The sequence below is a fragment of the Toxorhynchites rutilus genome, chromosome 3 (assembly GCF_029784135.1).
Source record: "Toxorhynchites rutilus septentrionalis strain SRP chromosome 3, ASM2978413v1, whole genome shotgun sequence".
In the NCBI taxonomy this organism is placed as follows: Eukaryota; Metazoa; Arthropoda; class Insecta; order Diptera; family Culicidae; genus Toxorhynchites; species Toxorhynchites rutilus.
Window position 1 is genome coordinate 22214286 of NC_073746.1, and position 22194 is coordinate 22236479.

Consider the following 22194-nt stretch of genomic DNA (forward strand, 5'->3'; position numbering starts at 1 on the left):
CCGAACTCATCTTCACTCCACATGCGCTGCCAACTAACGAGTGTGTCCTGACGAGGAATGTGAAAAAATTCATTATAGGCAATTTGCCTTTCAAAAAGTGTGACTTCTGAAGCGCCCACCATAGCTAGCGAGTCCGCTTTCTCATTCCCCGGAATCGAGCAATGAGAGGGAACCCATGCTAAGGTTATCTTGAATAATTTTTCGACCAAAACACTCAATAGATGTCTTATTCTTGTTAGGAAATAAGATGAGCGTTTATCAACTTTCATTGAGCGGATTGCCTCTATTGAGCTGAGACTGTCTGAAAAAATAAAATAATGGTCGATGGGCAGTGTTTCAATGATCCCTAGAGCATAGTATATCGCACCCATTTCTGCGACATACACTGAACAAGGATCTCTGAGTTTGAAAGAGGCACTGGAATTTTCATTGAAGATGCCGAAGCCAGTGGACCCGTTTATGTATGAACCGTCAGTAATACATAAACGGGTCCACTGGCCTCGGCTTCTTCAATGAAAATTCCAGTGCCTCTTTCAAACTCAGAGATCCTTGTTCCGTGTATGTCGCATTTGGCCGGTTTACCATAACATGTGTCTTGTTTGAATTGATTTTAAAATTTCGGCTACTCGTTTTGACCATTTTGTCCCTTTTGTAACGCCCAATGAAAACCTTTCTATGTCTTTCTGCAACAGGAAAAATTACCAGTGCATTGCGTCTGGTCGCAACGTTACTCAGAGAAAATCCTTTGGTTTGTAAACAGCTCTGCGTTAGATCAACTTCACGTAGCACCAGAAGTACAGATAACACAGGAAAGTGAAAATCAAAGCTGCTGGAAGAAGGCACTTATTTGATCTAGTATTCGAGTTCTTGGAAGGATCTCACAAAACATCAATGACTGTCCAACATAGTTCACATAAATAGATGTCACAATATTACAATGAGCACTCCATTGAGTTTAAGACAATCCTTTTACTATCACACTTGGCGGCCCAGGAGCATATGTCATGAGTTGAAACTGCGAAACGAGAAAACTACTTCATCAGTTCTCATCAAAAGCTTGTTGTCTTCATAAGTTCGAACAGTGGTCTACAAACTCTTGAATAGAGCTTTTTATTTTGCTTTCTCAACAAAATCTCAAGTCTTCCATTTGAACTTGACATGGTCGGAGCGTTGTTGGAAATGGTAAAAGGGACTTCATGAAAGCTGAACCGTCACTCTACATTTGATAACGGATGTCTTCACTCGTAACTCACTCGATAGCTCAGTTGCTCAGTTGTAAAATGAACCTTTCTCTCATCCAAAACGAAAAAATTATAGTAGGTTGTGTTTAAGATACGACCGCATTGTTGACGTAGAACTACGCTGTAGTTTAATTCCAGTCGCTTATTTATAACTGCGAATATCATTTTATAATGCTACGAAAATTTTGAAATAACCATTCTACCAGTTTGGTCGCTCTGAAATGTCTTTTTTTATTGTAGAATCATTTGACGATAACTGTTTGATGATTCATCCTTCTGCTCGCAGAACAACATATGCTCAAGATAAGCGCAGCTGTCATCCTTAGTGGAGAAAGTTGGAGTTTGCTACTGTCAAGCCAAACCAAATCAAATACAAAATTTCAGAACGACATTTTGACGTAGGACTACGTCTAACCGGAAGATATAGGGGGTGAAATGGAAATCTAGGCACTGAACACGTAGGCAAAAAGGCAAGATTTGGAACGCTTATAACTCGAGCATTTCTCAATAGATCGCAAAGGTTTTTGCATCAATTGATAGGAAATATATCTACGCATCTATAATAACGAATAACATTTAATTTTTCTTGAGATAAATAATTGAATAATTGTGAAATATCAAGCATTGTCAAAATGCACTATGTGCCCATTTTTGATTGGTCCATTTTGTGCTCCTCAAATCGTACCGACCAAAACGGGCAACCAGAGCAGCAGCGAAATAGAATGAAGCACGATTGGAAAGGAAAAAGAAAAAAAATGAACGAAACATTGGTCGCAGTCTCACACATGCGTAATTCTCGAGCCAGCCAGTCAGCTTTAAAATCCCCGCTCCGCTACCGTAACGATCATTCTCATTCAAACCGTACACCACATCGGTTCGCATCACAACACATCAACAAACCAACCCAAGCAGCCATGTCTGGACATGGTAAAGGAGGAAAAGTGGAGGGAAAGGCAAAATCCCGCTCGAACCGTGTTGATCTGGAGTTCCCCGCAAAGGTAGCTAGGCCGAGCGCGTTAGTACCAGTGCACCAGTCCACCTAGCCGGCGTTATATAGTTTCGGCCGCCGAAGTGATCGAGTTAGCTGGCAAAGCTGCTCGCGACGATAAGAAAACCCGCATTCGGAACAGAACACATTCGGTTCGGTGGACATCAAGACAACAGGCAGTTGCAGCGAGTGGCGAGTGGCAAACGCAATCGCAAAACGGCATCAGGTAGCAGAAGAAAAAAGTTTGTTCTTTATACAAACTGCTTTGGTGGCAAATCCAGAACAAGGCGGCATCGAGGGCGTTCGAAATGGTTTTTTTCAAAACCACGAGTACTAAGTTTTCTAAATTGGAACCATTTCATAAAACAAGGCGCTTTTTAGGGCCAATAAACCTTCCAAAAAAGAGTTTAGGAAATGCAGTTCAATGCTTTCTAAAACATATCCAAAATAATAATAAAACACAAATTGATTTTTTCATAATTTGTTTGCCAGGATATGATGAGTATGTGAATTTGGCAGTTGTTCTGAGCTTATTGATTTTCACCAATTCTTAAATTGCTTCTAGATTGAAAGTACAGTAATTTACACTTATCTCGACATTTAGCTAATTGGACGGACCTGTAATGCGACATATTTCGTTGGACATTTTTGTAAACATAGAGTTCGGGGTCCAATTATGACCCAACATTGAAAGTTGACACTGTATCACTGTCATCGCAAATGTTCAATTACAGGTTAAAATTACCTCCAATCCGACACTGAGTGGTGGTAATGCGACGTGCCATTGAATGTAATTTACTGTAAAATATGTCACAAGCTGGATGGGAAGAAATTTTCCAGCTGTGAAAGCTGTGGCGAGTGGCAAATGCAATCGCTAAACAGAAAGGTTTAGCCGAACAAGATGGGGATATCGAGTGATAACAAAACAATAAACTCTTTGGATTGAAGATAATTATGTGATCCTGAAAAGGACCCTTTTTAGCCTGCTTGTGAATCCAACGAGCGAACAAATCGTAATGAATGTATTTTCTTCTTCTTTCTTTGTTTTTAAGAGGCTTTAAACTTTGCAGTTCATTCGCCTCTAGCCCAGTGAAGAGCCACAATAAAACCAGCCCAGAGGGGACTGGCGAAAGGGAAACCAAACAAAATCACTCATCAGATCCGTCCGCTCGACTCTCGGTTAAAGAAGAAGGTAGGAAGGGATCCTATGCTTCATAAGATATTTAATATATGCTGTAAAGAAAAGTAAAAATTTACTGATCCGAGGACCAAAGCAGCAACGAAGCACAAGTGACCTAGCGAAAGGCGTGTTCCAAAGCCAAAAAACAAAACGGCCCCTCTCAGGAGGATAGGAAGGAAAGTAGTGGAAAGGATTTGGGTGGGATTAGAGGAGTGGGAGGGGGTGGGAGTGGTATGGGAAGGAAAGAGGGGAGGAGTGGATGTGGGGTGGGGTGAAATGAAATGAAATACAGTTTTAATGGATAATAAAATATAGTGGTTTTGAATTTAATGGTATATAGTAGAGCTGAAAAATGGAGAGGTTTATTTAATGAATTTATCCTCCTTGGTGAGTGTGGCTGTAGGAATAGGAAGTTGATTAATGTATAATGTAATGGATAGAAGATAGATGTGGGTATAAAGTATATATTATATTATTTGTTATTTATTATTATTGAATGCGTGTATATACATGTATGAATACCTTCCTTCCGACCCGTACATACATGTGTATACACACATAAACACGCATACATGACTGTGAAGTGGCGAACTTTAATAAGCAATTTCCAAGGTATTTAGTATTTCTGTTTAGATTTTACCAAAGAAGTCGGTTTCTTTCAGAAACGCAATTAAATTGGTTTCTTGGGTCTCGTCTCTACTGAGGATATCTCGGAGACTCTGACCTATGTTGTGTCGGGCTCGAGCATCTTTGGTATGTTGACATTCAAGTAAAAGATGGCTAACGGAAACCGGAGCTTCGTTGCAAGCACATTGGGGTTTTTCGGCTCTGCAGAACAAGTGTGAGTGGGTGAAGTTAGTGTGCCCAATTCGAAGACGGGTAAGGACTTGCCTTTCCCTACTATTGAGGCGGTCATCCCAAGGGAGAGTGGAATTTTTAATTTTATGAAGATGAGTGGGACGGCTGTTTATCCAGCCTATGTCCCAGCTTTCACGGACTTGCTGTTTTACCCAGCGGATAATGTCAGATGGAGGACAGGGCATGTCTGGGGGATCTATTTTGCTGCCCTTGCCGGCCAGTATGTCGGCGGCTGTGTTTCCGCGGATTCCTGAGTGACCAGGAACCCAGCAGAAGGAGATGTTTTTATTTGAAGCAGCCTCTTCTGTTTGCTTAATCCATGGGTGTTTGCTGTTTCCACTTAGAAGATCGTGGAGACAGCTAGCTGAGTCTGAGAATATTGTGGTAGGAAGAAACTCATGGGTGCATTCTTGGGTAGCTATTAAAAGGGCGAAAGCTTCCGCACTGAAGATGGAGCATTGCGGTGGAAGAGAAAAGCTACCAGTGTATCTACTCTCAAAGACTCCACATCCAACTCCATCGGCACTGACTGAACCATCTGTGTATACCTGGTGGTTGATTTGAAAATTGGATGCAACGAGGTTATTGAAGCAGGCTTTGACTTTTGGAGAAGGGTCTCCCGCTCGAACTGCCTTGAGAAGTTCAAGGTTAATGTTCGGCGGTTTGACGTTCCAATTTCTTCCCGTCGCAGATGAACGTTCACATATATCGGGAAGATCTTTGTTCGTGAGATTTTTGAACCATGTTTTAGCTCTATGTATTAATGGGACATTGTGGTCGCTTTCGGGGAGTGACAAGTGACGGATGGCTTTATTCGTGATGGCTTTTGTTACCAGGTGGGTGAAGGGAAGTTGCCCACTTTCTGCCATTACAGCAAGAGTAGGACTGGTGGGAAAAGCGCCAATTGCGAGCCTAATTGCTTTATTGTAAATTGGTTGAATGGTGTTTAACACCCTGTCCCCTCCACGGCTGAAGGTGCCTATTCCGTAAAGGATTTGTGGGACCAACCAAACATTTACAACATTTAGCAGCGTCTTTCTATGGCCAGAGGCTAGGTTGCCTGCGATAGCCTTGATGATGTTCAATTTCTTTCTGGTGGCTATTTTGGTCTTTTGGGAATGTGATAGGAAGTTGAGTTTCTTGTCGAAAGTAACCCCTAGTATTTTCAATGTCCTCATTGTAGGGATCGGGATTTTGTTGAGCTGAAGATAGGTTCTCCTTCTGAGAGCTTTTCCGATATGTATGTGTTTGGATTTCTCCGGGGAAATTTTAAAACCTGTTTTTAGAGCCCAGTTTTGGATGGAGTCTAAGGTTTTTTGAAGCCTCTTTCTCTGAATTAAGCCGAAGCAGCTCGTAGAGATAAGAGTGATGTCATCTGCATAGACTATGACCTTTATATGGTCCGGGATAATCTCGAATAGAGATTGCATGGCGATGTTGAAGAGGGTTGGTGAAAGTGCTGAGCCTTGTGGGAAGCCGTTTTCTGGGATTTTTAGAGAAGATTGGTGGTTGTTAATAACGGTTTTGAAAGACCGGTTTTCTAGAAAACTTTTAACGAAGAGACCTAATCTCCCACGAATCCCCGAGTCGAAAAGGCTTTTCAGCACTGGGTACCTCCATGCCCGATCGAAGGCCTTGGATAAATCCAGGGAAACAATATCAATGTGGTGTAATTTTTCAGTTGCGTCGTCTAGGATTTTTTCGATTGCTACAAGGCAATCTTCTGTACCTTTTCCCGCACGGAAGGCGAATTGTCTGGGATCAATCAGCTTATTTGACTCTAGAAAAGTCGTTAAGCGTCGATTGACCATTTTTTCCAAGACTTTCCCAACACAACTTAGGAGAGTGATGGGGCGGAAATTGTCAAGAAGATGGTTGTTCATGTCTGGTTTCGGGATACAGATCATTAAACCCTCTTTCCAGCAACTGGGGAGGGTTCCACTGTCCCAGACTTTGTTGAGGAGCTTCAGAAGTGCTTTTTTCCCGAGATGGGGTAGATTCTTAAGCATAGGGTAGCTGATGTCATCGGGTCCTGTGGATCCTTGTTTGACTTTGTTCAGTACCCAATCGAGCTCTTTGAGGGAGAGGTTTTTGTTGAAGTCAAATTCCACATCGGTATGAAAATCGATGGGAATTCTTTCGCATTCCGTTTTGTGGGTTAGAAAGGTTTGGTCGTAGTTTTGATTGGAGGAGGCGGAAGCAAAGAAATCTCCAAACGCCTCGGCGATGATTTTCCGGTCATTGGTGTATTGACCGTTAATTAGAAGATTATATTCTTTGCTTCTTTTCTTTCCATGAAGCCTGCCAATCTTACTCCATAACTCCTTTGTTGACGCGTTGGGATTAATTTCGCTGACGAATTTAACCCAACTGTTGTGCTTGGCTGTGTTGATAGCAGTCTTAGCTTCTTTGCGAGCCCTTTGGAACTCTGCAAGCAGAGTGGGTCTCAGTGGGCTGTCCGGATGGGCCTTTCTTAATTTGCGTAGGGCCTTACGTAGACCTTTGATCGCTGCCTTCAGCTCAGGTGACCACCATGGGACACATTTCCTGCCAGGGATGCCACTGGTTCTGGGGATGTGCACCATTGCAACTTCTAGGACAACTTTGGAGAATTCCTCGGCTGTCCAATCTCGTTTAGCGGAGAGGCGGTTTTCAATGTCAGACTGATAGCCAGCCCAGTCAGCGTATTCAAATTTCCATCTTGGCCTTGTTGAAAACTCTGGAGAAGTTTGGCCGAAGGAAGTGAAGATTGGAAAATGATCGCTTCCGCAAGTATCATCGTGGATGTTCCAAGAAAGTTTTGAAGATAGTTTGTCTGATACTATAGTGAGATCGATGGCTGAAGTAGTACCAGAATAATGGATTCTGGTGTGTTGGCCGTTGTTAAGAAGGAGAAGAGAATGGTCGGATATGAAATCCTCAATGATGGATCCTTTTCGATCGAGGTATGCACCTCCCCAGGCGTATGAGTGGGCGTTGAAATCACCCATAAGCATGATTGGGGCGGGAAGTTGGGCGAACAGATGGTCCAGTTGGCCGCGTAGAGTGTTCGGATCGGAATCATAAGTGATGTAGATGCTAACGACGGTGATTGGAAAGGGGTGTTTAATGCGCACTACCACTGCCTGAAGATCAGTGGTAATGGGAAGAAGATCATGTGGAGTGCCATCTTTGATTGCGATTGCAACTCCGTTTTTTGAGGGGTTGGGACCCTCTTTGAAGTATGTGATGAACTTTGGAATGAAATTTTTATCGAAGTTGTTTGGTGTCATAGTTTCCTGAAGGGCTATGACTGTAGGATTGGAGCTCGAAATAAGCATTTTCAATTCTAAAATATTTTGTCGGATACTTCTGATATTCCATTGTATCCCGAATTTCTGTATTGGAGTGAATGTGTTAGAGTGATTTAACTCTAATTCCTAAGTCTTAGTTGTGTTGTGTTTGGACTATCCAAAGAGGATTAGTTCGATTGTCCTTTACCCTTGGAAAGAGAAGCTTTCTTCGGGGTGTTGTTGTTCTTGTTTGGTGTGGAGGTCTTTGGGGTGTTTGTTGTGTGTGTGTTGTTGTTTTTTGATGTATGTACGTTGTTGTTGTTGTTTTTTGTTTGATGTGCGTTGTTGTTATTGTTGCTGTTTTTTGTTATGGTTGTGTTGTTGTTATTCGTTGGTGTTGTGGTTCTTGGTTCATTTTTTGTTCTTTTTCTTTCTTTATTGATTTGGGTTTCATCTTCAGATTTTTGTTCTGATTCTGAAGATGATTCTTTATTTATTTTCCTTTTGTTTTTTTTCGGGGCTTCGGATGTATCCATTGAAATTACCGATTCGCTATCTGATTCGGTTGTCGAACTTTCGGTAGACGATTCGGTCATGGTTGTGTCCATAACTGAGGGAGTGCTTTCGCGACTAGAAGCGGCCGAAGCGGCCGAGGCGCAGCTGCATTTGCACTTGCAGCCGGCCATTGGTGCCCGAATTTTGTTAATTCTATCTTGTAAAACGCTTGAAAAGGTTGGACCATTGTTTTGGGTGAGTAGATTCTTGGCTTCTCTGTAAGAGATTCCTCGATCTATTCTTGTCCTAGTTATTTCATTTTCTTCAAGCCATTTAGGACACTTCCTACTAGAAGAGGAGTGGTTTCCTTGGCAATTGATGCAAAGTGCTGGAGAGTTGCACATCTTAGAATCGAAGTCTTTGGGATGTTCTTTGCTGCAGTTTCTGCATAGCGGGTCCTCGCGCTTGCATCTTTTGCTGGTGTGCCCAAAATTAAAACATTTGAAGCACTGCATGGGGTTCGGATAGTAGTTCCGAGTCCCAGCGCGAATGAAGCCAAAATATATGAATTCGGGAACAACGGTTCCGCGAATTGTGAGGATTAGTGTTGGTGTAGGAATAATGGATTCTCCGTCTTTTCTGGTTATGCGCTTAACGTCGATCACTTTCTGATCGGAAAGCTCTTTCGCTAGTTCTTCGTTTTTAAAATCGATTACATCTCTACATGTTACAACGCATTTGCGTTGGTTCAAAGTTGGGTGGAAGATCACCTCTACAGGGGTGTTGTCTATTAGTTTAGTAATAGAAAGCAACTTACCGACAACATCCTCGTCCCTAGTTGTCAAGATGTATTGCAGTTTCTTCTTTTCATCGCGCTGTGGTTTTGCGCTGTTGAAATCTTTTGCAACTGCATTGATGGTTTTGCTCACGGTGAAGGGGTTCGTTGGAAGCACCTTATCTCCTGTCGCTCTGAGAAGCAGTATTTGAAGGTTGCCATTTGAGGGGTCCGCCCATAGTGGAGCGGTGGCTTCGGTAGGCCTGCCCTCGTAGAAGTTTGTAGCCCGGCCTCCCGGAGGCCCGGAGCTACTAGAAGCCATGCTTCTGCTTGACTATATCACTGATATAGTCAGCAGAAAAAAGTGTGATAATCACGAAAAAATTCCTTACTGAGGGATCTTCACTAGTGGGATATGTACCCGAAAGTTCACTTTGTTCCGGTAAAGCACTTTAAAACCACCAATTGACGCGAATCACTATAAAAAATCACTTGTTGTGATAATTGTTTCAGCCACTTCACTGTTTGTATGCGTGTTTAAATTCTTTTTAAATATATTTTTTATTTTAGCAACACTACAGTTGAACTGCCAACACTGCCCGAAAAAGGGGCGTGGCGTCTATGACGCCGAAAAGCGCGCGCTTTTCCGGTTTGCCGGCAAGCGCCCGCTCTCCACAGTCGACGCGAGCTGTTGCTTTCTTCCACTCTTCTTCTGCTGCCACTTAAAAATAATTAAAATTAACTCCTTCGGAATCGCCAGGGGGAGACGTCCCAGTCCGCTGTCCAAAACGCCAAACTGCCGAGCTGAAAGAAAACGCGACCTTCTCGGTCGGAGGTTAAAATCAGTATGAATGTATTTTGTTTGTTTGTTTCTTTGTTTTTAAGAGGCTTTAAACTTTGCAGTTCATTCGCCTCTATGAATGTATTTTTTACCATCGCTCCCTTTTAACGCTCATTCGTTCGTCTCGTTGGACTCGCCCCTCTGGCTGAGTCTGCCGATTTGTCTCTATCCTGTGAGTGTGTACCGCTAGAGTATAAAACACGCGGACCCCAAAAAAAATATCTTATTTTCTTTCAAACCGTAAACCCGTGTGGTTGTGCGGCATCGGCATCGTGGACGTAACAAAGGAGAACAAGTTAAGGGAAAGGCAAAGTCTCGCTCGAACCGTGCATTTCTCCAGTTCCCTGTTGGTCGCATTCACTGATTGCTCCGCAAGGGTAACTAAGCCGAACGGATTGGTGCCGGAGCACCAGTATACCTAACAGCGATTATAGAGTTTCGGCCGTCGGAGTGCTTCGGTTCGGCGCTCATCAAGGCAACAATTAGTTTCAGTAAGTGGCAAAGTGTTTCTCCGGCACGTCGCATTAAATGTAATTTACTGAACCACTTGTCCCAAGCTGGATGGGAAGAAATTTTCCAACTGTGAAAGCTGTGGCGAGTGGCAAATGCAATCGCTAAACAGAAAGGTTTAGCCGAACAAGATGAGGATATCGAGTGATAACAAAAACACAACACCAAAGGTTCTTTTCAGAACCATCAACATATTCATAAAGAGTAAACAGTAAACTAATCCATTTTTCAGGTAGATAGTAGAAAAAATCCATTTTTCACGTAGGAGAAGAAAATAAAACAATATATTTAATATATATATTTAACAAAAGCTGTCCCCTTTGTGATACAGGCGAATGAACTGCAAAGTTTAAAGCCTCTTAAAAACAAAGAAGAAGAAGAAGTCCCCTTTGTATAGTCCTACGTCACTCCGGTTATGTCCCTGACATTACCCACCCGTCTTTTTTCTTTCGCTTACTAAATAATCGAAATAAACTCTATCTGCACGCGAACCCAAATAAATTAATGATTTATTACTTATTACTTATTGAATAACTTGGTATTCCTCAGATAATACCAACCTAAGGTGTACAACCTTAACACCTGCTTCACCATAGCGTCAGTTCAATACATTGATGCAATGTCAAAGTCACCAACGAAGCCTTTATGATGACAGAAAACAAACAATTTCAACTGCTTGGAAAAAGGCTGAATAAAGGGGGTGTCACATCAAATTGCATCACGGAAAAAACGCTGTAGAAATTAAATTTTTAGGAATTATATCTTCAGCTTTCGCTTATAATCAGATAAGAGTGTATAGATCACGTTGGCCATGCTTCACTGTATTTTTTTTGTAAATTTGGAAAAATGTCGTCGAACGAACAAGAGCGTTGTGAATTAATCCTGTGCACTCATTTCGAGAATCCGGAGTTGTCACATCGGGACATCGGTAAGATGCTGGGAATCGTCCAATCCACGGTCAGCAGAGTACTAAAACGATACTTCGAGAACCTAACCATCGACCGGAAGGTGAAGAACGGCAAAAATGGATGCTCCGTCAGTGAAAAAGATCACAAGCGCGTAGTTAAGCAGTTTAGACGTGATCTGAGAAGTTCGGTCCGGGATGTCGCCAATAAGCTGAATTTGTCAAGTTCATTCGTCTAGCGGACGGGAGGCCTGCGTACATACAAGGTTCAGAAGGCTCCTAACCGCGTCGAAAGGCAAAACATGGTGGGGAAGACGCGAGCCCGGAAGCTGTACACCGAAATGCTGACGAAGCCGCATTGCCTGGTAATGGACGACGAAACCTACGTCAAAGCGGACTTTCGTCAGCTGCCGGGCCTGTTGTTCTTCTCCGCAGAGGACAAATTCAGCGTTCCGGAGGAGATTCGCAAGCAGAAACTATCCAAGTTTGCCAAAAAGTACATGGTGTGGCAAGCGATCTGCTCTTGCGGAAAGCGGAGCACCCCCTTCGTGATGACTGGCACAGTAAACGGGCAGGTTTACCTTAAGGAGTGCCTACAAAAGTGCTTACAACCACTATTGAAGCAGCACGAGGGCCCGACCATCTTCTGGCCGGATCTCGCTTCGTGCCACTATTCAAAGGACGTGTTGGAGTGGTACGAAGCCAACGGGGTCACCTTCGTGCCAAAGGAAATGAACCCGCCCAACGCGCCGGAGCTTCGCCCAATAGAGAAATATTGGGCGATTATGAAGCAGGCTCTCCGGAAGAACCCAAAAGTTGTCAAATCGGAGGCGGACTCCAAGAGAAAATGGATTTCTGTTAAAAAAAAAACACAACCTGACGTTGTACAGAACCTTATGGACGGGGTAAAGAGGAAGGTGCGAGCATACGGGCTTGGGCTCGAAGTATGAATAAAAAGAAAATGCCAAAAGTTGTTTAATAGTTTTTATTTTACTGTCTAAAATGTTCAAAAGGATCGGTCTACTCGGCGAATTTCTACAGCGTTTTTTCCGTGATGCAATTTGATGTGACACACCCTTTATTTGCCTCAGCAGAGATTCATTACTAATACCCTAGCGTAAATAATTCCCTCCCGCTATCTCCCTTCCTTGTTTATGTTTATCATTACAAATGGGGTTTCAGCGTAGTGAAGATGCACTATTTCTACGTACGGGTTATGAAGCACGCACGTACGCACACAAATATCTATATATCGATGGATTGAAGCAACTAAATATACACACACTTATTTCTGTTTTGCGCTCTTCCCAACAGAAGCCCTTTCTGTTAATATTGGCAGTCTAGATTAGCTTAGCTGTTATCCTTTGTGGAGAGAGTTTTCCTACCGTCATGCGAAACCAAATCACTGACAAAATTCCAGAACATTTATTTTCTTGGTGAGCTGACGATAGCCTAGCTTAATGATTCCCCACGCAAATTGCAATTTGCAACATTAATGCAATGGCGTCAGTTTGATACAATGATTGCAATGCCAGAGATATTAGCGTGTGAGTAATTTGGTAGCAAAACAAGGAAGAACAAGCGATGTTGTTTCGTATCTAGAACGATACTGAAAGTTTGCCTTTCCTTCCTTTCCTTGTTGAATTAAAGAGACTTTAAACTTCTTCAGTTCATTCGTCTCTAGCCTTCAAAAAGGCCCTTAGAAAACTCTACTCTTTCCTCATATTACTCCTCCACCACCATAGCTTTGAGAAAACCATTCGATCCCTAGCCATCCAGCTCGGCCAGCCACGGTGTTGTCCAGTCGGTGTCCTCACGAAAAATGAAGTTTGCTTCAGTAAGGTCCACTGTTTATACTCTAGGCAAATATTTACCTTCGTTCTTCTTCTTTTCCTTTGTTCACGGAGACTTTACATCTTACGATTTCCCCCGTTGCTCGTCGATAAGTTTCTCGTTATTGACAGCTCTGTTCGGGGAAGCACCCAAATGGACAGAACAAATGTATGAGGTAATGAGAATGCTTCCAATTTTCATCAATTCAAACCATATACAGAGTATGGGATTGTAATGTATAGCATATCAAACAAATCTTAGGGAATTCCGATTCGTTTGGTATGTAAATCGAGATTTCCGATTCGTTTGGTATGTAAATCGCTAGAATTCGTTCACGGCAACAATAGTTATTAACGTTAACTTTATTTCATAAAAACGTGACCTGTTTTCTGATTTGGCACCCTTAATGAAAGACATAGTTCCCAAGAATGATTATCTAGCATGAACATTTCCATTTTAAAACTTCTCACTAAATAATACCACCAAGGTTGACATCTTTGGACACATTTTAATATTCGTAGACTTACTCACATGATTGAAATCGGATATTTAGCCCTCCACAAAAAACAGGAAGTGGGTTATATCTATGGTCAAACCGCAAGGGTGACGTAGGACTATCGTTGATTTAGAGATCATTTATATGAAGTTGAATCTGAATTCATTCTGAATGAATGAATATTTGGAGAACTTCGAAAACGAGAGCGTTACGTTGGAGGCACAAGGTTTTATGCATCCAATATTGGATACGGAAATATCCTACTGATGGGGAAGAATAATCTTCAGAAGCTATCCTGTTGATTGCGATTGATTGAAAAATCACAAAACCTAATGTATTTCGTCACAGTGTTACATGGATAGAAAACATTAAAGTAAACTCTTTCATATGAATGTAATTTTAAATTCCCAGAGGAACTGGCAGATTATTTTCAGTAACGATTAGATATTTCCACATTTTCCTCGATACTGGAAGCCAACCAGTGGTTAATGCTAACTCGATAACCATCTGTTAATAGCACTTGATTGAAACATATTTGGTCACAGTGTTACATGGATAGAAAACATTCAAATAAACTCTTTCACATGAATGCATTTTTAAATTCCTAGAGGAACTGGCAGATTATTTTCCGGATCTTTCTCGATCCAAACGGAAAGAATTCCGTGCGTGTATGTGTGTGTGTGTGTAGCGGCTGCTTCGAGATCTTCCCGGGGAACCGTCTCTCCTCCTGATGGATTCCCTTCTGGCCTAAGGTGCACAAACAGGCTCTTGGTGACACCGTTCATCCGCGCTTTCATGGTAAACGAAGAGCTTCACCACAACAGCGACAACATGCTCCAATCGCTGTTCAATTAGAACTGAGTGGATTTCCGAGCGGCGCTCGCTTATATACCGATTGGTGATTTCAATAGCCTATTTTGAAAGCAAATTTAAGACTATTGAAACAAGTTTTTGGATCAGAAAGTAACAAGTATAGAACGCGTAGACATTTTATCTTTCGAATGAAGTGTTTATCATACCATTTCGTTCAGTTGTTTAGGAGCTATTAACACTCAAAATCTCGGTCTTCGGCGTAACGCTTTCGTTTTCGAAACTTTGATTTTACACCACGGTATAGAAATGAAAGACGTAGTCCTACGTCAAAATCCATACCACAAATTCTTGTTTCCACCCTAGGAGAGTACCGCTTTAAATATTTTCCTATTTACAACGTGCGGAGTCGTCTGAATGCAATCGCAATGGCTGCTGTCAATCAAGTGACGTGAGTAAATAGGCCCACAAGCACGTGTTCGCTTTGTATATACACGCTTTTGCTCCTCACAAGCGCTGCTAGGGCACAAACACAAACTCACTATTCAACAACCACGTGCTCACTCGGGTCCGCGAAAACGACTGTTGATTCATGCCTTCGTTTGTCCAGCGCGTAGCACCCTTGATCTCTTTTCCTCCGCGGCTAAATAGAGTCGTTCATCGAAGATGTTGCTCCTTTCGAGCCGCTCACTCCTTCATTTGTTTTCAAACTCGTAAAGTAGCTATCGTTCCCGTTTCCACCTGATCGTAGCTCACAGCATGCTTGCTTCGTGCGAGTTCGCTGAACGTTGATGTAGTGGTGGCAGCCCGCTAGAATGTTGCGATTCTTCGCAAATTCCGACGGTCGCACCTTCGGTTGTTTTGATACGCTTTTCCCGAAGCCGGTTTACCACCGCTTCTCCCCCCCCCCCCCCTCCTTCGTCATGAGAAGGAGCAACACTTTGCTCGTCGCTTGTTGTTGCACCGGTTGCGACCGGTGTGTTGCATGCAGGTTTTGACGATGTTCCATAGGTATCCGCTGGCGGACGATTATCACCGGAAGACACTTCTGTTCCGTCTGGAATCGTGTGTGGAGCGCAGAGTGCGCTGCTGTCGCCCGTCATCGATTGCGCTTATTCTGCCGCCGCGTGTTTGGCGTGTCTTTTTCCGTGTGTATCACATCGTATGCATATGTGCTACATACACATCGTCATCGTCATCGTCATTGCCGCGCAAAAGAAGCGCGCCTCCGAATCTGTTAGTTGCCACTGCTCAGCCGGTCGGTCTTCGGTTGATCGGTCGGTCGGTCGGTCGGACGGTTGTCTTCTGTTTATGCATACGCCGCGGAGAGATACATTATTATACGCGAGAAGCGTCGTGTGTCGATTCTGGTTTTCGCTTGGCTCCGTCGTCATCAGTTGTTTGCTTACGTTGGGTCAGGTTAAACGTGTGTTGCGGCGGTTTTGTTCCTCCACCACTGCTCAATTATCGCATTAAGGTGTGCAAATTGGTGCGTTTCGCGAGTGGCCGCGTTGATTTGTTGCGGGCGGGGGACTCTATTATTCGCGAGTGCTGGTGTCCGCGAGAGTGTTTGGTGATTTTGGGCAAACGATTGTGGGCGGCATTTGACGAATGATGTGATCCCTTCACCGACGATCGTTTCATAGATTGTGACATCAAATAGTGGTTTCGCGCAATTGTTGATTCAGAAGAAGCTAATTTCGAAAACCATCAAAAACAGGTGGAGAGTGAAGTGAGTGAAGCGAAATTGCATTATAACGTACGGAAAGTGTGAAAGCAGTTGATTGGCAAATGTTCAAACATAACGCGCGCTTTGAGGTGAGAAAATAATTACGAAAAAATATATTTTTTAGTGCTTTTGTGTGAGTGTTTTTTTTCGAATAAGTTGTGCCGACTGTTCTTGGGAGAACAGTCCAAGTTGTTTCCACTCCGATGTGATTACCTGACCATTTGGTGCTGAATGATAATGTCACGTAGGAAGCAGTCGAATCCAAAGCCTCTTCTTCAAAAAAGTAAGTACCCGCCATCCGTCACTACCACTTCGGTCATATTTATGTTTGCTGGAGTGCAGTTGCCCTCCAACCAAACCGTCCATCAAACCCATTACAATGTTTTGGTAAGCGAGCGGCACAAAACGTGTTTGTGTGAACGTGTGGAATTTCCAAAATGTGCTTGGGTCGCTGTTTTGTAGTGCGAAATGTTGGTGCCCTCTTCTAGAGCACGCGAAACCCGTCAACTTAACTTGTCGGCGGTCTTTACATCGGTCAGAAGTGGTTTTTTGGGTTTGAATTGCAAAATTTCCCGTGCCGTCGGCAGGGAAATGATCGATTGATGTTTGCGCTTCCGGTGCGACTTTAGCTTGAGCCATTTCTGGGAAGGGACTTTCCTGTAATTGAACAGAGTATTATGATCACAATTTTCCACACGATCAATCAATTCGGGTCATTAACGCTTGTGTATAACGAAGTTAGTAAGACCAGAGATATTTATGCACCAAATGCTCAAATTGCGAATCTGTGAAATACTTCATCATTTTTTCCCATGATCACAGCTTCCCCATCGCGTAACATTTGTTCTTCACTTTATCAGAATTTTAAAGTTAGGCCAGAATCCATTATTGAAAGTTTTGATATTACTGGTGAAATGAAAATACGATAAAATCTTAAACTTAATTTCAATACCGCCTGGTGTTACACTCAGGCATATTTATGTAATGCTTTGAAAAAGTAATCCATTATTTTTGGGTGAAATTAAAAACTATTTTTAATATGCTTTGGATTGTCCGATTTGGGTCAAATATACATCGTGTTGTTGGAAAATTTGTTGCTATTGACGAATTTCATGCCAAATCGTCTTAGGAGTTGGCAGCACCATCTCAGATAGTAGTGAAACGTTGTGGGTGTAAAGACATGGGTCATTTGAGCCACTTTGCATACTTGAAATATTCGAAAAACAATTAGACTATTTTTTGGAAAAAGCCAAATTTCTTTTCTTAATTTTTTACAAAAATTTACAACTTAAAAACTATGATACCTACAAAAATCTTGTCAAAGGATGAAATGTAGGAAATTGTTTAAATTTTCAATTTCATAAAAATTATTTAAAAAAAATAAAATTCATTTTTCTCAAAAACGTATTTTTTTCTTAATTCCCAAAAATATATATATGAATAGCCCTTAAAATTTCCAACAAGTCGTCCATACATTGGAAGATGGGCACTTCTACAGGGAAAAAGTTTTTCGAACAACAACTTTTTCATGTTTTCTTTGAAACAAATACAACTTATCCAAATTTTGTTTGAAGTCAAGATAGCGACATAGTGTATTCGACAAAGTTTTAAGTCCTGTTAAAATATAAACTTTTGTCGAAGACATCAACTTTCTATCTTTTATAGTTTTTGGAATATATGTCATTTTTGTATGAACACTCCTGAAAAAAATAATCTTTTGCTCGTAACATTTTTGTGTGTAAATTCTCACGTTTGGCATGTTCTTGACATGTTTCTAAATAGAGAAAAGTTGCGATAATTGATACGAATTGAACATTAATAGTATTTTTTCTAAGAAAAACATGGAAAAGTTGTTGTTCGAAAAACTTTTTCCATGTAAATGTGCCCATCGTCCGATGTATGGAAAACTTTTTGGCTATTTATTTCTATTTCTTTCAGAATATGCTTCATGTGCTTTCATATGTTTTCGAGACAAATGAATTTTAATTTTAAAAATATTTTTTTTTCAATGAAATTTTTTTCCAAAAAAGTTTTTGACAATTTTTAATGAAATTATTTTTCCTACATTCCATTCTTCGACTAAAATTTTTTAGGTTTTTTTTTAATTTTGAGTTTTTTCACCTTTTTTTCGAAAAATCTTAATTTAAAAACTATAACATCTACGAAAAGATGGTCAGAGAATGAAAAAAATTAATTAAAAAAAAAATATTTTGAAAATTAAAACTCATTTTTCTTGACAAAATATGCATTTAAAATTCTAAAAAAAAAAGATATAAATATCCCTTAGAATTTCCAACAAGTTTTCCATACATCGGACGATAAGCACATTTACTAGAAAAAGTTTTTCGAACAAGAACTTTTTTATTTTTTTCTTTGAAAAAATACTATTAATGTTCAATTCGTTACATTTTTATGTATAAATTATCGCAATTTACATGCTCTGCTAACTTTCCTCTATTTAGAAACATGTCAAGAACATGTCAAACGTGAGAATTTACACACATAAATGTTACGAGCAAAACATTATTTTTTTTCAGGAGTCTTCATACCAAAATGACTTATATTCCAAAAACTATATATATATATATATATATATATATATATATATATATATATATATATATATATATATATATATAAGTTATGTAGCTTCCGTTAGGGAAAGCATAAAAAATAAATTTATTCACGATTTCACTTATCGCTATAACATCATACTTACAACTAACTTATATTTTAGCATCGAACCCATTATAAAGACTGAGTCTGCTGCTGAGTCTGCGTTCATCCCGGTGGCTTGGTACTTATGCAAGGTGATACCTTGTTTTCCTTTCTGGCGAATTCTCGCGCGCATCATCGTTAATCTGGCGCGCCAGGCTCGGTTGCATGTTGTTACTATGGGCTCAAATGAATGTGTGGGAGGGACTTTTCATAACGTCTTCCCCCTAAGAGTCAAGCGTTCGGAGAGCTGATCATGTGAAGCTTAAGTCTCTGAATTTCCTCCAAATTTTCGATATTCATCTGGTGTATTTCTTCGATGTCTGGTTTTTGCTTAATGGTTTCTATCTCTTTTCCAAATATGGGTGTGAGATATTCAGATTTATTTATAGTTTTAGAGTTGCTTCTGAAGGTTACATTCTGCACTGTAACTGTGCAGTTACCTGTTTCAATAATAGTTGGAGCGGAAATGATTTGTGATTCTCCACATGAGTCTAAAATGTAGACTGCTTTATTTGTGTCGATGAGAATTGTTCCGACACTGAATTCCTTGATTATTGGACGTTCTGGTTGTTTATGCATCGGACACTTGGCTTTTTGATTTGTCAGGATATTGGAGATGCAACCGTCGTTCACTGGCAAGTTATTGTCGCAAATGAAACACCTCTCACTCTGCTCGTATAATGACATCAATGAGTACTCGTTCGGTTCAATGATGGGGAGTTTGACTATAATGATTATGTGATTATTTTGTAGCGATACAACTGATCTTACGAATTTATAAATTTCATCTTCAAATTTAATGACAATATGTTGGCTTTCTAAAAATTTCAAAATATAATCTTTTTCAGCCATACTGAGAATGTTTTTGTTTAAGCTATTAGATTTTGAAAAGGCAATCTGTTCTTCGAGGTCTTCTAAGGTTTTTATAAGGATATCAGTATTCAAAATAAGATTTATGAGTTCCAAGTCTTTTCTAAATATCGTGTCTTGAGATTGTACATGTTCCTTAATTGATCTTATGGTTTTTGAGACTTTATTAATAGTAGCTTGAAGTACATTGTTGATTTTTACTTGTTTTATTTGATTATCTATGATTTTGTTGCTATTAGTTTCAAGTATCTCTAAATTTTGATTGATTAAGTCGAGGTCTTCCTGGTCGGGGTTGCCTGCTATAAATTTTATCACGTTTCTTAAAGCATTAATAAGTCCTCTTTTTGCACGTTTTGGGTAAAATCCTGTCAACTTTTCATAAGCCTTTTTAATTTTAAACTGGATTGTTTGTTGTAAGTGATCCGTTACATTAAGGTTATTTGCTAATTTTTCGATATAGTTTATATTTTGTCCTATTTCATCTAGGTTAATTTTATGTATTATACGGTCGTATCCTAATTTTATCTTAACCGAGTCTAATTTTAAGGTCAAAAGTCCGTTATTTGTCGATACGTCGTGGTAAAATGTCGCTGAAGTCAGTGGAATGATCCTGAAACAGACCGAAAAGAAAAAGATAAAAAAAACCATTTTTTGATCCTATTTTTATGAATTTTTACTCCGTAAGTATCTTTAAATGTCAATTCGTTATCGTCCACGTCTTTTGAAACCTTGAATGGGTCTTTGTCCTTTGTTATTCTCTGATTAACTTTTACGTATACATTTTCTCCTGGTTCTAAAGTTTTTGGCAAGGTTTTTACCTTGTTTTCATTTTCTATCTGCTTTCTGCGTTTTTCCATTAGGACCTTAATGGCAGACTGAATTTTACTGTAATTTTGAAAAATTTCTTCCGCGCTTGTTTCATTCTGGTGGTTAAAGACTACTTGCTTTGGCTTAAAGCCGGTCGCTGAGTGAATTGTGTTATTATAAATATCCACAAGAATGTTAATTTTGTCGAAGAATTCCATGTCTTTGTATTTCGAATTTAAAGTTCTATATAGTTCAATGAGTGTAGAGTGGAATCGTTCCACTATTCCGTTTGAGTTACTTGAACTCGCAAAATGAATTTCAATATCCAAATCCTGCATGAATCCAATGAAGGCAAGCGATGTCAAGCTTGGTTCTTGATCGCAAGTTATCGATTTTGGTTTGCCGAAAATTCTGATGTGCTCTGTGATTACCCTTTTAAGGTCTACGATAGTCCTCGTTTCAAGAGCGATCACGTTTGCAAATTTGGAAAAAGCGTCTACTATAGTTAGCATTTTTCTTCCACTCATAAAAAATATATCCATATGAATCCTTTCAAATGTATTTTCTGCGGGGTTAGTTTTTTGAATCAATTTCGGAGGTTTTCTGTCGTACTTACATTTTTTGCAAGTAGGACAGTTATTTATATAAACTTTCAATTTTTTATCAATTTCGGGGAAGAAAAATTCTAACAGGATTTGAGCTTTATTCTCTTTGCTCCCTCTATGGGCATAGTCGTGAGTTTTGCGCACGATTTCGTCCTGTTCCTCTGGTAGCCTTATGTCCTGGAGTAATACCTGTGAAATGAGGAGCTTGAAGATTTTGTTATGAGAAAAATGTTTGCGATATGTTTCCTGAAGAATTGTGTTAGCATTAAAGGGCAATAGATGCAATTCATACCGTTTGGATTAAGTTTTTCTTTAAAAATAGTTACTATGTCTTGCTCTGTGTAGTTTGGTTTTGAGATTATAAATCTGTGGTATTTTGTGAAGATTTGTTCATGAGCTTCTATGTCTGTAGGAGTAATTTTAAATATGATCTGGTTTTTGAATGAATTTGTTGGTCTTTCTGTTGTCCAAATATAATGATCGTCGCTGGTGTCTGCTGAATGTACTGTCATGTCGTCGGTGTCGGGTTCGTCTTGATTTTCCTGTATGTCATTGGAGTTTATTTCTGTTGGTTTTATTCTAGACAGGGCGTCGGCTACGACGTTTTCTCTGCCAGGTTTATAAATTATTTCAAAGTCAAATTCAGTTAAAACTAGTTTCCATCTAATCATTTTTTGGTTTGCACTTGTCATCGAATATATTAATGGTTGATGATCTGTGACAAGCTTAAATCTTCTTCCATACAAGTATGGTCTGAATTCTTTTTCCGTTGTGCAATAATTTTCTTCCGATTTGTTTAAGGTTCTTGAAGCGTAGGCAATCGGGTGATTTATCCCTATTTGTCCCTGTGATAATACAGCTCCAACTGCAAAGTCACTAGCATCTGTGGTAAGGATGAATTCTTTTGTAAAATCTGGGTACGCAAGTGTTGGATCCATGGTCAGAAGTGCTTTGCATTTTTCAAAACATTGAATTTTATCTGGAGTAAATTCAAAGCAAGTATCATTTCGCAAGAGTTGCGTTAAAGGTTTGACCATTTTGGCAAAGTCTTTTATGAAACGGCGATAGTAACCTATTGTTCCGAGAAATTGTTTAAGTTCCTTCTCGTTTTTTGGTTTAGGCCAATTTTGAATAACCTCTATTTTGTCGCTGTTTGGCTTTACGCCATCTTTGGTCACGGTATGTCCAAGGAATTGAACTTCCCGTCTGAAAAAATAGCATTTATCTAGTTGTATCTTCAAACAAGCTTCCTTCAGTTTGCG

General features: G+C 40.3%; 1 protein-coding gene across 1 annotated transcript in view; it reads left to right on the plus strand.

Moving 5' to 3' along the window:
- Window positions 1-15479: 15479 nt before the first annotated feature.
- The window catches only part of LOC129776521 (zinc finger protein ush-like), a 548035-nt gene continuing 541320 nt past the window's right edge, over window positions 15480-22194 (plus strand). The window contains exon 1 of the mRNA XM_055782214.1: window positions 15480-16215. Coding sequence (XP_055638189.1) covers window positions 16164-16215 — 52 coding nt within the window. The 5' untranslated portion in view covers window positions 15480-16163. The remainder of the gene's footprint in view (window positions 16216-22194) is intronic.